General features: G+C 31.8%; 1 protein-coding gene and 2 pseudogenes across 1 annotated transcript in view; all 3 read left to right on the plus strand.

The window, feature by feature from the left end:
• The window catches only part of Sh3bgrl (SH3 domain binding glutamate rich protein like), a 70913-nt gene extending 64849 nt beyond the window's left edge, over nt 1-6064 (plus strand). Inside the window, exons 3-4 of the mRNA XM_047537612.1 lie at nt 70-150; nt 4864-6064. Coding sequence (XP_047393568.1) covers nt 70-150; nt 4864-4896 — 114 coding nt within the window. The 3' untranslated portion in view covers nt 4897-6064. The remainder of the gene's footprint in view (nt 1-69; nt 151-4863) is intronic.
• Nucleotides 1-18923, plus strand: part of LOC124974039 (prickle-like protein 2) — a 695630-nt pseudogene that overhangs the window by 193511 nt on the left and 483196 nt on the right.
• Nucleotides 13646-15552, plus strand: LOC124974033 (39S ribosomal protein L33, mitochondrial-like; annotated as a pseudogene).

The following is an 18923-nucleotide window of genomic DNA, read 5'->3' on the forward strand; positions in this document are numbered from 1 at the left end:
ATGAATAAATCTCTTTTCTTTCCTTTGTTAGTTGCACATTGCTAATTATTCTTCCTTCTTTTCACCAAGGATTATGATGCCTTCTTTGAAGCCCGAGAAAATAATGCAGTGTATGCCTTTTTAGGCTTGACAGCACCTCCTGGTTCAAAGGTATTTGATTTTTCCCTGCTTTATAGATCATTTTATTGCTGCTAGGTTTTTTTTTAAATCAGTAAGATTCTCACCTTTATTAAGAATACAGATTGAGTCAAAAGCATTGTATCATTGCTAAAAGTCTCTATTTTGCATCCACTTAAGCCTTAGTAGGAAAGACATGTGTATAATCATACACATAAAGCTATAAAATGTGTGTGTAAAAGGTAGATGGTAGGTGGAGTGACTTTCTTATCAAGCTAACCAAGGTCAAATTCATCATTATGTATTCACAAATAAGTGATTAGCAATTGTTAAAATTCCCATTATTCCAACTGTCCTGCACAGTTCTACATGAACAACTTGGTTGTAATGGTAATCTCCTCAGTGGAACTTATTGTCTTTGTAAGAGAGCAAATGATAGAGTTATTTGTTCAAGTTAACTAAGAGAATTTTGAGTCACAAAACTGTTTGCTAAATTGCTGACTAAATTTGGGATATTTTCCCTGCCAACACAAATTGATTTTTCAAGTGGCAGTGTTCCCAGGAGAGATCAAATAAAGAAAACAAAAAGGAAATTGCCTACAAAATGAAATGTCTCAAAGCTATGAATTCTAAATATACCTTTGCCTTTTACAATAGGGTCTTCTCTACATGAAGTGACTTATTCAAGATGTAAAACCCCTGCTTCACCAATCTGTATTATGCTCTTAGCAATGGATTTTATATTAAAAAGGTTATTTAAACTTCAGCTCCTTCTCCAATTTTGAGATCCTCTGTTATTGTCTGTTTCAGAAGATATGATTTTATTAGCGTTTTGTGTCACTATGAGAGACAGTAAAAAAATGTTCAGATATGAAATCATTAGATGATTAGAGATGTAACCTAATCAGTGGTTCAGTTCACTGATACAGATTAAATTGGTGATAATAGGTAGGGTATTGCTGGAGGATATAGGTTGCTGGGGCACGGGGGGTGCTATCTTTAGGGTTTATATTTTGTTTCTGATCAGCACTCTCTGCTTCCTGTTGCCATGTACTGAGCTGCTTTCCTCTGCAATGCCCTTCTGCCATGATGTACTCCCCTTGGACCCAAGCTATGGAGTGGGCCATCTATGAACTGAACCTGTGATACGATGAGCCAAAATAAACTTTTCCACCTTTATATTGTTCTTGTCTGGTCCTTTGGGCACAGTAACCAAAAGCTGACTATAACATACTCCAGTGATTTCACATTCAGTATTCTAATCTAATGATTGTGGAAAAAGTTTTACAGAGGAAACCATGAATCAACATGAAATTCATAATCTTAAAACTTTGCAAGCAAGTTACATATTTAACAGGAGGAACAACCAAATTAATTCACCAACATTCTAATACTTGAGAGAAACAACTTAGTAAAGGAAAGATTTATTTTGACTTATGGTTTCAGATGTTTCACTCCATGACCACTTGTTCCTTTTGCTTTGTGCCTTTGGTGAAGCAGAATATCATGGTGGGGAGCAGGTGGTAAAACAGACCTGCTTACCTAATGTGGGTGATAAAGGAGAGAAAGAAGCGAGGAAGGAGCTGGGAACACAGTATAAACTTCCAGAGCACACCTCCTATAGTATATTTTCCACCAGCTCTAAAAGGTCATTCCATTTTAAATATATTAATGTAGTAATCCATTAAGGAGGTTGGAAGCCCTCATAAATGAATTACTTCCCAAAAGTTCCACCTCTGCAATATTGCTGCATTGGGGATCAAACCTTTAAGCAAAGAGCCTTGGGGGATGTTCTAGAGCTAAATCATAGCACCAACTAACTGAACTTTATGGATTAAAATAAGAATCAAAGTGCTGTATATACTTTAGAAACAAGTTAACTATCCAGTATATAGGGTGAACAAAAAAAGTTAAATCCACTCAATGAACTCTTGCTATCATTTAAAAAAATATATACATTAGTCCCCCATTGCCCACAGTCTCATTTTCTAGTTTCAGTTACCTGTAGTAACTGTGATCTGAAAATGTTACTGGAAAATTCCAAAAATAGTTCATAAATTATAAATTGATGCTCAAAGTACTGAAATTACTCACCATCTCATTCCATCCTACCCAGGACATGTATCATTCCTTTGTCCAACTCATCTACTCTGTATGCACTGCCTCCACCATGGCAGTAGAGAAAGGGACTAGACTTCATTCATATGGTTTTTATTAAAGTATATTGTTATCATTGTTCTACTATTATATATGACTGTTAATCTCTTTGCCTAGTTTATAAGTTAAGCTTTATTAAAGATATGATCATATAGGAAAAATCATAGTATAATAGAGTGTGGTACTATCTGTGACTTCAGGCACCCCCCCCCACTGGGAGTCTTTAAGTATGTCCCAAATGGATAAGTGGAAACTAGAGTAGTTTGTGAAAAAATATTTTAAAATGAGTTCAAGAACAATTTCTATAATATAATTTTCTAATTATATTTATAGCCTATAAATAGGACAAAAGGGGGGATTGAAAGGAACCAGAGCCAATATGCATCTTTTTCTCCCATTCTTTATTTCCAAATAATTAGCATACATACTCTTTACATTTAAAAATTTTTGGAAAGTAATGTGCCTGAGAGCCTGATATTTAACAGCACTTTCTGGGAAATATTTTCATAAAGCAAGGAAATTTTCTGTGGAAGATGAAATATTTTACATACATTTGTATATTTGATGTTTTAAAATGTTACATAAATATCATAAATTACTCTTATTAATTCAAAAAATTATTTAATACTGACATTTCTTTTGCTGTGGAGGTGATGGTTTTGAGATATGAAATAAAATAACTGATATTTTTGCTAAAAAGCAAACGCAGTGATATTTGTGCTGAAAAGAAAATGACTCCCTTGGAAAGGCATGTTTACCAATGTGTTGAGGGAATAGAGAGTGCTCCTTAGAGAAATGTTCTCATTAGCTTTGGTTGTATAATCAAACTCTAGGGAGGGACCATGGAGCCTTGCCTCTGCTGTGATATTTGAAGCAATCTTATTTCTACTGAATTCATCATATTCTTACTGCATCTCCAAGAAAAATAATGCTAGCTGTGGGCTTAGATTCAGTTACTAGGGAAAAAATAGGAGGAAAAGGAGGAATAGCTACTCACCTCAATGCAATGAGATGAGTATTGAGCTACACTTCACACACATCTCATTCTGTCCTTATATTATTCCTGTGAACAAGGTGTCCTTAATGCCATTCTACAGAGGAGAAAAATGGTACTCAGATCATTAAATTTGTCCATGGATACCTAATAATTGAGTATCAGAATGAGAATTTGAATCCAGGATTACCTGACTCAAAATCACTGCCTTTATTATGGTCTGATGTTTACATTAGGAATAAGGGAGAGTACACCTCATATTCTTATTTATAAGGAATAATAAAATTGGATCAATTTACTTGATTAATAAAACAAATATAACAGTAAATAATCTATCATTTATTCTAAAGACAAATTACAAAGAGTTTTGATTTGCCTTTTGTTTTGAATATCTGTTCTAGTACTTTTTTTATTAAGTAAAATTGAAGAGATGTGGAATTTATGACAAATTATAGCAAAAATTGATATGGTATAACTTTAAGGAACTAAACTGGTTTCAAAATACTGTTTACTCAGAGGTGTTGCATGCTCGTAGGAAGAAAGACTTTAAAACATAGTCGTATTATTACACAATTGCTCCATACTATATATTTTAGGCATTTGATGAATCTTGGTATAAAATTTGTTTTCTGTTGCAAAATCGTTGAAAGTTTTTCTATAAAATGAAACAGTATATAATGTGAATACAGGGTATATTCATTTTGAAGTTAGAATTTCTCTTCCTTCATTCTGCTAGACATTTTAGAAAGTGATCAGTAGCTTATTTCGTCTGTTTTGTTAAAGATGTATTAAGAATGATGTATGATAACCTCTTTTCTTTTGTTTTGCTTTTCTTTCTTTTTTTTCTTTTTTGGAGGGGTGTAAAAATCCAGCATTTCTTTTTCCTTTTCCCCTTTCTTTTGGACTTAGTATCATAGGTTCATTTTTGAATATTCAGCTGCCCCTATTTCCACAGTAGATCAACACATTCAGTGACTGATATTTGAGGATTGCTGTCTGGTATACTTGATTTCTACAACTTAAGACTGATGAAACTTTGGCCAAGGCCACTCTTGCCACCCATCTTTTGTTCAAAACACTTGAAATTTATTTTGTGTCGAGAGCCAGAACATGCATGTATTTTCAGGTTCTTTATGCTAGAGGTACTGCCTGTTCAGAGAAGAAGGAAGACAACCTTATGTCTTCCTACCTACTGTCATGAAACATAAAAGTCACAATATTTGAATGGATACCACATTTTCTAAGTAATTTAATTCCTAATTAAACAAAACTAATAACAATTTTTTGAAAACTCAGCTTTTGTGAAAAATCAACAAAAAAAGAACCAGCTGACTCTTCTTAAATCAAATATCAATTATAAACTCTAAGTCACTTACTATTATGGAATTAATGATTAAACAGTTTCTTATGTAGTTCCAGAGAGCAATTTCCATTTTATATTTTTCTATTAATAATTTTTAAAGTATTCCTTTCTGGGAGTAATTACTGGGTTTTTCAATATTGTTAGTAATTTGAGATAATGTAGTCTAACCAAAATACACATGAATATTTTCTTTATATTCAAATGTATCTATTTTGTTTGTTTTTCATTTCAGGAAGCAGAAGCCCAGGCAAAGCAGCAAGCATGAACCTTAAGCATTCTGCCTTAAGCATCTTGAAAACTGAGTCTTCATTGCTTTTATAAAAAACAAAAACAAAAACAAAAATTTCTTGGCTTCAAAAGAAACAGGCTTAATGTTGAAATAAATAGTGTAGTTGGTGTTTTTGCAAGTAAAAAAATCAAAATGAAAACATAATTAAAATGTGAATATTATGGTGAGGAGAATGGGAAATGAACATACATTTTGAAGTAGACATCATGTAATAGTATTGTAATCTGCCAAGGCATTTATGTACTTCGTTGATTTTTACCAAGAATATACACTTCTTTTTAAAATATTTTTTATTGCTGGCTAAGGATATCTAAAGCTTAACACTGAGGAATTTTAAAATAAGAGAGAATCTGTTGCTTGTTCCCAAATTGCCTCATTAATTTTGGTGAACAAGAATATGTACCTTTTTAATGTGATGTTATTGTGATTAAAAGTACTTACAGGTAATGTTTGTGATAGGTTAAACATTGTAATTTCCCGTGTCAATTATAACATTCCCATTCTTTTGTAGAAGAAAATTCTATGTACTGAACCACAAGTTTGCCAAGCTTAAAAATGTAGATTGTTGTTGCATATAATGGGAACAGAATAGATGACTTTCCCACAAAATGAAAGCCAAACACGAAAACAATAATGCATTCAGTTGATAAGTTCCTTCTTTACATCGTTATGGAACCACCTTTCTAAGTTGCTTGCCTCAGTGAAATGTTAATGTGTTTGTCATGGAAGTGGGATGGCAAGTAAATTTAAAATGGCATTCTCTTACAAAGATCTCAGACACTTAATTAACTATTATAAAACACGTTGGTACTTATTGCCCAAGATCAGATTGTTTGGATTTTGGATAAAAAAAGTAGCTTTTTCTCCATTTAACAAAACTGTGTATCATGAATGTCATTATCTCTTGATATATTGCTCTTCTGTTTCAATTTAGGCATATATTGTGTGAGTACATTAAGTAGAGAAATTTTTATGGTTCTATCAGAAAGCATAAGTATCAAATAAACAAGAGCAACTTTTAAAATTTGTTTTAAAACTTCTAAAAGAAAAGACAAGAAATATGCCCTAAATCACTTACCCAGAAGATATACACACTGTACTACTTTATTTCTAAAAAATAAACACCTTTTACTTTAAACTACTTTATCATATCTGTTGTTTGCAAATCTGTACTCTTTGCAAAAATCAACACATAAGAAGACATGGCTTTGTTGACTAAGATTCAAACTAAATGTGATGCTTTGAAATAAAATCACTACTTTTAGAAACATAATTAATGTGTTCCTGGAGTTTCTAAGTATTATACATTTTACTTAATGTAATTTAAATTCATATGAGTAATAACTTTTTAAGAGGGTTGAAAAGGGAAAAAAAGAGAAAATAACTGAAAAAAATTTGAATGAAATTTCTAAGTTTTCTTTATATTGCCCTGAATTTTGGAATATACACTAGAGTCAAACTATTCCATTATTGTTTACAAAAAAAGCTACGTAAATCTCTAGAAAGCAGGGCGCTTTATAATTAATTTTGGAAAATCCTAAAAATTACCCTGTATTTCCCTAAGCTTTATTAAATACTGCAGATAATGTTTGGAATATTCTTCATGGACATTTTTACATTTAGTTTTGTGTCAAGAAATTTAACACTGTCTGAAACAATAATTATTCAAAATAGATGCATTTTGGGGTGTTTATATCTATCAGCAATACACTATTAATTAACATTTCTGTGGATTTAAAGTAAAAGGGTGAATTGAGTCTTCCTAAATTGAACTCTTTTGTCAGCTTTTGTCTGGCAGATATAAGAAAAGCAAATGAAATTCTGAATATTAAGGTGAGTTTTATAAAGATTTTCACAGTATTTGCCTAGGAGAGGTAATCCTTGCTATTTTTATTTTGCATTTGGTATATTTGTTTTTGTAAATCAGATCTACAAATTCATTAATGTATTTTTGAGCAGATTTGGTCTTTAGAATATCTGACCTTTAGGAAAGTTTCCATTTTCACCAAACAATGCAAATTGATTGTTGATTGTATTGTTAAATGTCAAACTTCTTTGGGAATCTGAGTGTAGGGGGAAAGAGAAATTTAAAACTAAGATTGTTAATTACTTGTTTGGGAAGTATAAATTCAAAGAATTTTGGTGAAGCCAGATTTCCTTGTACATATTCTGTTCATTCAGCAAAAGCTAAAATGGAGGGTTTACATGAATTTTATTACTCAATGATAGATGTTGAATATATAGAAAGGTTGAAATTGATCTAATCTTTTGCTTCATAAAACAAAAATTTCTTTTGAAGCATCAAATAAAATTGATTAGGACAAATTCACATTTCATTAATTTGAATCTTCTGGTCTTCTGCCCCCATACCACCACTCCTGTCTTTGAATATTATCAGTAATGCTCTTACTTTATTTAGCAAACATAATTTTGAATCCTATGTGAACAGTAATCATTCTGTTAATAAAATTATTTTATCATAATTGCCTTTTAAACTTCTTCATTGAGATATAATTAATATACTATAAAACCCACCCATTTAAATGTACAATACAGTGGGTTTTAGTATATTCAGAGAATTGTGCAACCATCAATACCCTTTAGAACATTTCATTATCCAACAAATAAATTCCATAGCCATTAGCTCTCACTCCTTATCTCCTGTCTACTCTCTCAGCCCTATGCAACCATTAACTTAGTTTTTTGTGTGAATTTGGTATTCTCAGCCTGTCGTATAAATGAAATCATACAACAGCTGGTCTTTGCTGATTGGTATCCTCCAGTTTCCACATACTTTAGTTTCATCCATGTTATATTATTTGTCAGTACTTAATTCTTTTTTATTGTCAAACAATACTCCATCATGTAGATAGAATCACACTTTTTGTTTCTCCAGTAATTATTTGGTGGATAATTTTGTTGTTTTCACTTTTTGATTATCACTGCTAATGTTGCTATGAATACCAGTGTACAATTTTTTGTTAGTTCACCTTTTTAAATTTGAGTATTTTTGTAGGGGTGGGCCATAAGGTCATTCTATGTTTAACAATTTGGTTAACTGTCAAACTTCTCCAAAGTGACTTTTTACTATTTTATATACCACTAGTACTGTTGGAGTGATTTAACTCCTGGCCAATGCTTGTTTTTTGTTTTGTTTTTTTTTAAATCTTTTTATTTACACCCATTTTAGTGACTGTAATTTATCTCACTGTAGTTGTGATTTACATTTCTCTAATGGCTAAATATGTGATGCACCTTTCCATGTGATTATGGCCATCTCTATATCTTGTTTGGATAAATATCCTTTCAACTTCTTTGTCCATTTTGGATTGAATTTTGTCTTTTTATTGTTGAGTTATAAGAGTTCCTTATATAGTTTCATTACTACTCTGTCATCATATGTGATTTGAAAATATGTTCTTACAGTCTGTGGTTTTTCTTCATTTTCTTGAAGTTGTTCTTTGAATTACAAAATTTTTGATTTTGATAGTAACATGTCTTTCTATTATTGCTTATGTTTTTGCTGTCACAGCTAAGAAAAAAATGACTAATTCAAGATCATGAATATTTACTCCAATATTTTCCTCTGATAGTTTTATAACTTTGTCTTATATATTTATATACATGATCCATTGAGTTACATTTTATACACGATATAGGGTAAGGATTCAAGTTCATTCTTTTGCATGTGAATATCCAAATATATAAGCACTATTTACTGGAAGTACCATTTATCCCTGTTGAATTTTCCTGCTACATTTGTCAAAAATCAGATAACCATAAATGTAAGGGTATATTTCTTTTTAATAAATTATAATCATATATAATTTAGGGTACAAAGTGATGTAATGTTATATTTATACAGTGTGGTGTGATTGAATCAAGCCAGTTAATATATCCATCACCTTAAAAACTTATCATTTATTCCTAACTATAACTTTGTACCTTTTGATCATTATCTTCCCACTCTCTTTTACCTCCCAGCCCTGGTAACTCTCATTTTACTTTGCACTTCTACAAGTTTGATTGCTTTAGATCTCACATATAATTGAAAACATGGATTATATATTTTTCTGTGTCTGACTTATTTAAATTAGTTTAATATGCTCCATCCATATTGTTGCAAATGATAGAATTTCCTTCTTTTTAAAGTTGAATGGTATTCCATGATTGTGTGTGTGTGTGTGTGTGTGTGTGTGTGTGTGTTACACACCATATTCCATTTTTTTCCTTTCATTCACTGCTGAACAATTGGGTTGATTCTGTTACTTGACTATTACAACTAATCCTACATGTTAGGGTTATTTCTGAAAACCCAATTGTATTTCATTTATCAAAATAACAGTACCACACAGTTTTGATGTTTAGTTATGTACTATATTTTGAAACTGGAGAGTGTGAGTCATGAGTCTTCTAACTTTGTTATTTTCCAATGTTTTGCATTCCATGGGTGTTTTTTACACTTCTATGTGACTCATAGGAACAGCTTGTCAATATCTGAATTTTTTTCTTTTATACTACTGAAATGGAGACCCAGTCTTTATGTATGTTGGGTGAGTATTCTTCCACTGAGCTACATATCCAGACCTTTATATTATTTATTTATTTATTTATTTTGAGACAGTCAGCCCAGATAAGCTCAAACCTGTGATCCTTCTGCCTGAACCTTGCAGGTATCTAAGATTACAGGCTTGCTTGCAAAAGTTTTGATAGAGATTTCATTAAATCTTAAGTTCAGATTGGGAAACTATTAAGTCTTTCTGTCTAAAAATATAGGATGGTCAGATGTAGTGATGCATGCCTGTAATCCCAGCTACTTGATATCTCCTTTCTCTTTGATTCTTTTTTATTACATTCAGCAATGGGGCTTTTTAGTTTCAGAGTATACACTTTGAACTTTATTGATTCTTAAATATTTTATTCTTTTTATGCTATTGTAAATAGAACTAATTTCCTAATTCCATTTTCTGATTGTTCACATATTATTTTTCTTGCCTAATTATGTTTTCTTTGGCACTGGGGATTGAACTCAGGGGTACTTTTCCACTCAGCCACATCACCAAATGTTTTTTATTTTGAGACAATCTTGCTAAGTTGCTTAGAGCCTCACCACCACCACATTATTGAGGACTCCTGAGTTGCTGGGATTACAGGCATGTGCCACCACTCCCAACTTCTTGCCCAATTGACTTGGCTAGAACCTCCAGTACAATGTTGAAAAGGAGATTCTTGAACAGAAATACTTATCTTGGTCTTGATTTAAAAGGAAAGCGTTCAGTCTTTTGCTATGAGGGTTAGTTTCTAGTGTATTGCATGTTTGCCTTGAAAGGGTATTGGATTTTGTCATATTTTTTGGTATTTATAGAAATAATCATGTTTTATTTATTAATTTAGTTTATTGTGGTAATTCATTTTCATATGTTGTGTAAACCTTGCATTCTTGGAATAAGTCCCACTTGGCTATAGTGCATAATTGCTTTTATGTGTTTCATGGTTTTGGTTTTCTAGTAATTTTTAAGATATCTGTGCCTATATTTATAAGGGATATTTGTCATTTTTTGTGTATGTTTTTGTGTGATGTCTGTCTAGTTTTGGTATCAAGATGATATTGGCCTCACGGAATCTGATGTGAACTTTGTTCTGTTCATTTTTTGGAAGCTTTTTTGAAGAATTTGATGTGAATTTTTTAAATGCTTGATAGAATTTACTAGAAAAAGATTTTTATCTTTGGTTTTTCTCTATGGCAAAGTCACTGGATTACTAATTCAGCATCTTCACATGTTATAGTCTTTATTCTATTTCTTAATCAGTTTTGATTGCTTATTAATCTGTTTAGTTATTCACCCAATTCCCTTATTAATCATACTTATTTCTATACAGTCAGTAGTGATGTCTCCTTTTTCATTCCTGATTTTAGTAATTTGATATTATTTCTTTTCTCTTGGTCAGTCTATCTAAATACTTGTCTTTTCTGTTGATCTTTCAAATAAGTACCTTTTTCATTTTCTATATTGTATTTCTATTTTCTATTGCATTAATTTGCACTTCAACTTTTTTTTTGCTTGGGTTTATTTCGTTCTTCTAGTTGCCTGAAGTGGGAGGTTAATTTTATGATCTATTTCTTTTTTTAAAGCATTATAGCTATAACTGTTTTTCTGAGCTTGGCTTTAACTACTTCCTGTGAATTTTGGTATGTTGTTTCTTTATTTTCATTTATATGCAAATATTTTTAAAATTTTTCTTTGTGATTTTTTTCTTTGACATTTGGTTACCAGTATGTTTTAAAATTTCTGCCATTTGGGAATTCCCCAAATTTCCTTCTGTTCTTTGTTTTTAATTGCATTCTGTTGTTGTTGAGTAGAATACATGATTTCAAATTCTCCGATACCTTTACAAAAGTGCAGTATGATTGTCCTTCATTCTCCACAAATTTAAGTTTTAACAAATCCTTTAACTGATTAACGTCTTTATTGTCTAATGTATGTTCTACCTAGATCATTATATGTGCATTTAAAAATAATGAGTACCTTGGTGCTGATTTCTGAAGTGTTCTGTAGATGACTAATTGGGTATTAAGTCTTTTATTGTTCAATGGTAATTCTTATTTCAATTCTGTTTTTGTTTTATGTATTTTGGGGATCTTTTTAGGCATATATGGGTTTATAATTGTGTCTTCTTCATAAATTGACCATTTAAACATAAAATATTACTTTTCCTCTAATCACATTTAAAGTCTATCATGTGTGATATTAGTATTGTTACTCCTCGTGGTACTTTTCCATTCTTTCACTTTCAATTATCTTTGAATCTATAGTTTTTGTCCTATAGGAAGTATAAAATGGAATCTTATTTCTTTTTCCAATTTGCTATTATCTGCCTTTAGATTGGATTGTTTGATCTGTTGACATTAGTGTTATTATTTATATAGTTGAATTAAGTTGAATCGACAGTGGTCATTTCGCTTTTTGTTTTGTTTCATGTCTTTTGCTCCTCTCCCTCTCCTTTATTCTCTCTTTTTTAATTAATTGGATATTTTCTAGTGTGACTTTTTGATTCTTTTGGTAATTTTCAAATTGTTTTTAGTTATTTTCTTAGTATCTGCTAGTTCTTACAATATGCATTTTTAAAAATATTTTTTAGTTGTTGATAGATTTTTATTTTATTAATTAAGTAATTAATTTATTGTGCTAAGAATCAAACCCAGTACCTCACACATGCAAGGCAAGCACTGTACCACTTACAGTTCTTACAATATGCATTTTAATTTATCAAAATTGCCTTCAGATCCATATTAAATTAATTCCACTGAGACAAGAAACTTTATCTCCATATAGGTATACTCCATCTTCCCTTTTTCTTCTGTTATTGATACACTTATTACATCTATATCCATTGTAAATCCAGTAGTATATTATTTCATTCTAACTACAAAATTTTGTGTCTTTTAAAGAGACTATGGACACAAATACAAATATGGAGTTTTTACAATGGTTTTATTAAGCTTATTTGCCATTTCAGTTCATTTTATCTCTTCTTTTGGAATTGAGTTACCATCTGCTGTCATTTCTTTCCCTCAGTATGGTTGTATGGTCTTAGGACAATTTCTAAAAACTTTAACTTTTAAAGTAAATTTAACTTTTTTCAGTTAAATTGTTCTGTTGGGGCAAGGACTGCCATCCTCCTGAATACACTGTTAACAAAAGTGCAGCATGATTATGTTTCATCCTTCATAATTCAAACATTTTAACAATTGACTGAGATTTTAAAAATCTTCAGTTAATTTGCATTACTGTGGGAGTACTGTAGGTGAAGGTAGCAAATAACAGAAAAACAGTAATGGGCACCTATTTTACCAACTTTATTTTCTTTCCTCAACTTTTCAATAAAGTATAATGACTACAGAGCATATATGTAAATAGTACTTCTCCAATTTTTTTTTCATGTAAGTCCTACTAATTTTGAGATTGTGCCTGTGCATGTTCTCTGGGCACTCTGCTTTGGGTTTTGCCTAAATAATTTCATTTAATCTTCACAATAACTCTTAAGAAGTAGGTATAATGGCTACTTTTACATGTTTAATGGGGTAGGCTATCATGCCCAGTAGTTTGATTAGACTAATTTTCCCATGGAAGTATTTTTAAGAGGTGATTGATATTTAAATTAGTACACTGAGCAAGACAAGAGTACCTTCCATAAAGGTGAACGGACTCCGTCAATCAACTGAAGGGCTTAAGAGAACATGGCTGGAAGACTTTGAGGAAGAATGAATTTTGTCTTCAGACTACCTTGAGAATGAGGGCTATAACGTCAACTTTTTTCTGGATTTCGTGGCTGCCACTTTCTCTGCAAATTTCATACTTGCTAGTCCATAAAATTGTGTGAGCCAATTCCTTAAAGTAAATATCTTAAATTCCTAAAATCTCTCTCTCATAGATATAGATATAACTATCTAAATACCTTTTTATAGATATTTGGTATATCAACCTAGATATAGCTATATGTAGATCTTTAGTCATTGATCAGTAGATACAGATATCTATAGATAAGAAAAAACTTTATCTATAGAGAGATGTATGTAGGTTTCTATTTATATATTTACTGCATTTTGGTTCTCTTTCTTTAGAGAACACCAATATAGTAGTTACTATCTGTGTTTTTTTTTTTAAGAAAATGAAGTTTTATAGCTTCCTGATTCACACACCTGGGAAATGACATTTATCTAAACCACAGTACTCTGAAATCTGTGCTTTTTTGACTTACTGCCATCATACTAAAAGTTAAGCTGAAAGGAATCACTCTTTTCTTTCCTTTTTTACTCCTAGACCCTCTTTATATAACCACTTATAAAATCAAAATGTTCCTGAAAAAATCGACTATGTAAAATTTGGTGGCTCAAACACTTAAATTTAAAAATTAGTTTTTAGTCTTACTGAATGTTTGCTATGGCAGCAGAAACTCTGCATTGTGAAATGGAAATTTGAGGCAAATACTGTGGTGCAAGTTATTTAGGAAAACAAAGCAGAGGAGATTTTACCTCAACTATTTAGTCTGTCCAATTTTAATCTGGCTGTTCACTTACAAAACATTTTAATTCTTGTGTTGACTTATTGGCTCAGGGAAACACATAAAATGAGATATTTGGAAATACATATAGAACACATGGTTTTAACTATTTCTAAGTGTAACATGTTAAGTGGAAACATCGGGGAAGAGTATGTATATTAAATTTGGGGGCGGTCGCCATGTTCCTGTCGGCGGTCTCCTTTGCCAAGAGCAAGTCAAAAACCCTTCTAGTGAGAATGGTGAGCCAGGCTGGGACAGGTGTCTCCTTCAACGCCAAGAGAAGCCGACTCCGGGAGAAACTGACTCTTTTGCATTACAATCCAGTTGTGAAAAAAAAAAAGTCCTCTTCACAGAACAGAAAAAAATACGCTCCCTCTGAACAATGGATTGAAAATGAACTTGATTTATAAATGAGAAGACTGAGGGCGGGGATACTGATTCAGAAATCCCACAGCTTGTAATAAAAGAAGAGGAAATGGCGTGGCATCGCTGCCTCCTGTGATTTCAAGGCCATTGTGAAAGGAAACAATGCAGTGAAAGAAAGTTATTCATATTAGGACACACATCGTTGCTTCACATTTATTTATCTTTCTGGATATTTTTATAGCCCTTAATAAAAAATATTAAAATAGCCAGTAAAAAAATAAATAAATAAATAAATTTGGGATAATCAGCTTGGAGTGAAGAAAAGTAGCACCCAGTATAGTGACTGACAGTTCCACAATGGCACGTTGGTCTCTACAATTAATGGACCTTCCAAATCTTGGTTATCTTTTTTGTTGTTGCTTCCTTCAAGGAATGCTATGTATAGACTAGATATATACAAGGAAAAATATATTCTATATCAAGGAGCTCAGCATATTTTATAGTGTTTTAAGTTTTAATGTACTTCTGTAAATAGTAATTGTAATTAATTATTCATTTAGCCTACAATTCAAAATTGCATACATTGTATCAAGCACTTTCTTAAGGGATAAGAATAAGAAATATATAGTTCTGTGGGAGATGATGGACAAATTTCTAGGCATCTCTAATACAGTAAATTAACTTAATGGTGCTAAAAGAGGACTTAAATGAGTACCTCATTATATGTTGTTGGATGTAGGAGATGGTAAGGCAGTATTTCCTTAAGTAAATTATATATAAACTAAGATATAAAGACCAGGTAATGAATCAAGGAGAAGGAGACATTATATTCCCAGGCCTGGATGTAAGTCATGTTATGAGACATTAAATAAATTATAGCTATTTCATTGTGGGTAAGGTACAGAGTATGGGATTAGCATACATATTCTAGAAGCTGGAAAAATAGGCAAGTCTTTAATATGTATTTATTCATCTATGGAACTTTCTTCACGGCCATTATTTAACAGTCTGCCTTTGTGGTAATTAGTCCATGTTGGATTTTTTCCCTTTTACAAATTTGTTAATATGTGATTTTCCAGAATAGTTTGAGGTTTACAGAAAAATTATTTGGAAAACACAGAGTTCACATAGTCTCCTTCCCTCCTTCATTTCACCTATTATTAATTTTTCATTAATGTCATTTATTATGATTGATGAAATGATATTGATAAATTATTAAACTTGCATCAAAAGTTTATATTGTTTCACTCTGTGGTTTACAGATATATGGGTTTTAATAAATGCATAATGTCATGTATCTACCATTAAAGTATCATACCTAAAAATTCTCCTGTCCTCCACTGATCAATACCTCTCTCTTCTCCATCCATGTCATTCGAATTTCTGTTTCTTTGCTTAGGAACTTATTGCATTTTGATATTTATTCATGTTCTTTATGTTTTATTTGATGTATACTTCCTTTTTAAAAAAATATTCACATTGCGTGGAATGAAAATATTTTATGAGATCATCTAGCACAGGGATGTAAAATAATCCCCCCAAAGCTTCTATTATCCATTATGCTGTCTGTGGCAGATATTGCTAAAGGAGCATGCTCATTGTTCCCATTGAACTTCAGAATCCTAAACACATTGCTTTAAGAAGCCCTTATCAGTCATCAGATTTGGCACAAGAATTAAAACTTAAATAGGTTACTAATATACTTTAATGTAGACTGAACTTATATTACCAAAAAAGGAAACAAATCCAGAAAAATCAAATAATTTACTCTAAGACCCAAAGCTGCTAACTTGCAAAGCAACAGTGAGTTAACAGTTGGCTTCATCAGTGCTATTTGTACTATATTCTTTTAAGGACTTTATGAACAAGAAATTTTGTTAATTAACAGGAAAATCATAGTCTACTGGTTAGTTGTTATTTTAAATATACATTTCTGTTTTCAAAACAGATCCTGGGGTTCTGAAGCAACCACTGGGCAGTGGTTTTTAAGACCTTTTTTTTTAAAACCTTCATTTTATTTATTTATTTTTATGTGGTACTGAGGATTGAACAGAGTATCTCATATGTTCTAGTGTTCTATCACTGAGCTGCAACCCAAACCCCTGATTGGTTTTTAAAAGTGAATTTGTTTCTTCAAAAGATATGGAGAAGGCTACTGTGGAAGACATGAGTTTTAGTCAGCTTTTTCACCACTGTGACCAAAAGACCTGACAACAACAATTTTAGAGGAGGGAAAGTTTATTTGTGCTCCAGTTTCAGAGGTCTTAATACAGAGAGGGCCAACTCCATTACTCTGTGCCAGAAGTGAGGCAGAACTACATGGTGAAGGAAAAAACTTAGGTCATGGCAACAAGGAAGCAGAAAGAGCTCCACTTACTGGGGACAAAGTATGTACCTAAAAGTCATGCCCCCAGTGACCTATCACCTCTAGTCATGTCCTGCCTGCCTACAGTAATTGCCCAATCAGGCCCTATGAGTTGATTAATGCACTTATTAGGTTTAGGCTCTCCCAACCCAATCATTTCCCCTCTGAACTTTTCTTGCATTATCTCACTCATAAGCTTTTGGAAGACACCTCATATCTAAATCATAACAACATGGAAGTGGAGCTTTTCTGATTAAATAGACCAAGTAACTCTAGGGACCACTAAAAACAGTTTTAAAGTGACTGCACTTGAGGAACAAATATTTCTAGCTAAGGAACTAATTGTTTTTCTATATTCACTATTTAAAACGTTTTCTGATTCTCAGCTAACATATTTTTTCCTTTAAACATAAAGACTCATGGACCTTTCAATTTCCCCTCAAATTAAACATATATATATATATATATATATATATACACACATATATATGTAGATAGATATTTTAAATTTAGGTATAAATTTTGAATTTTGTTGGATTTGTTACAGTGCTTCTATTCTTTCAAAACTAATGTGCAATAAAGTATAACCTCAGTATTACATACCTTTATTAAAGAGAGGGAGACAGAACAATTTAGGTCCCAAATATTTAGCCAATCATTACCCATGCAACACACAGTCTATAAGGAAGTAAAGAAGCCCTAAATTTAGGTTTGAATAATTTTCTTCAACCCATTAAAATATTGGCTTTTAAGTTTTCTGTTATGATATCCAGTGAGAATGAAATTTTAAATCATGGCCAAGTAAATATGCATAAATGTATATGCACTTCTATCTTCATCAATATCTCTATGTACATTTATATACATGTCTCCCCATGTGTGTGTATTTATTTATTTATTGTGGTAGGGAATGAACCCATGGTCACTTTACCATTGAGCTACATCCCCAGATCTTTTTAAATTTGATTTTGATACAAGATCATACCATGTTATTTGGAATGTTCCTGTCTCAGTCTGCTCAAGTTCCTGTGATTTCAGGTTTCTACCACCATGCCCAGAGCATTTTTTAAAATAGGGTGTCGCTAAGTTGCTCAGGCTGGCCTTGGACTTACAATCCTCCTGCACTGGCACCCCAAGTGGCTGGAATGACAGGCATGTGCCACTGCATCTGGCTTTGTTTTTTACTTGTTTATTTTTAAAATTAATTTTAGGATAATACATAAAAATAAAATTCATACATATTTATGGGGTACCATGCAATGTTTTGATACATATATGCATTTTTTAATGTTTAAATCAGGATAATCATTAATGTCCAAAAAAATCTTGCCAAGTACTTTGTTCTAGTCTTTTGAAGTACATGGTATATTATCACTATCTATAGAAACACTACTGTACAATACCACAGGAAAACTTATTACTCCTAACTACAACTTAACACTCTTGGATCAACTTCTTCAGTTACCTTCCTTCCCATTCATTCTTCTCTTCAACATACTGATTTAATTTCCTTGGTACATACACCCCTAGTGGGACTGCTGAGTCATATGCAAGTTCTATTTTTAATTTTTTTGAGGAACCTCCACACTGTTTTCCATAATAGCTTTAATAATTTTCATTCCCATCAACAGACTGCAAAGGTTTCCTTTTCCCTGCATGCTTGCCAGCACTTGTTATCCTTTAAAAATATTTTTTAAATATTTTTGTAGTTGTTGATAGTCCTTTATTTTATTTATTTATTTAAATGTGATCTGAAGATTGAACCCAGAGCCTCATGCATACTAGGCAACTGCTCTACCACTAAGTGACAATTCCAGCCCACTTGTTATTCTTAGTCATTTAGATAATAGCTATTTTTATTTGAGTGAGGTTATATCTCATTTGGGTTTTGATTTGCATTTTTCTGATGAGTAGTGATGTTGAGAATGTTTTCATGCATCTACTGACCATTCATGTGCCTTCTTTTGAGAATGCTTATTTAGGTCTATCGTCCATTTTTAAACAGATTTTTTTGTGTGCATGTGACCCACTTTTTGGAGTTTCTGATATATTTTGAATATCTAATCTGTGTATATATATACATTGCAAATAATTTTTTTCCATTCTGAGGATGTCTTTTCACCCTGATAATTGTTTCCCTTGCTGTACAAAAGCTTTTGGTTGTATAACCCCATTTGTTCTTATTTCAAGTACTTTGGATATCTTTTCC

This window comes from Sciurus carolinensis, unplaced genomic scaffold, assembly GCF_902686445.1.
Source record: "Sciurus carolinensis unplaced genomic scaffold, mSciCar1.2, whole genome shotgun sequence".
Classification (NCBI taxonomy): domain Eukaryota; kingdom Metazoa; phylum Chordata; class Mammalia; order Rodentia; family Sciuridae; genus Sciurus; species Sciurus carolinensis.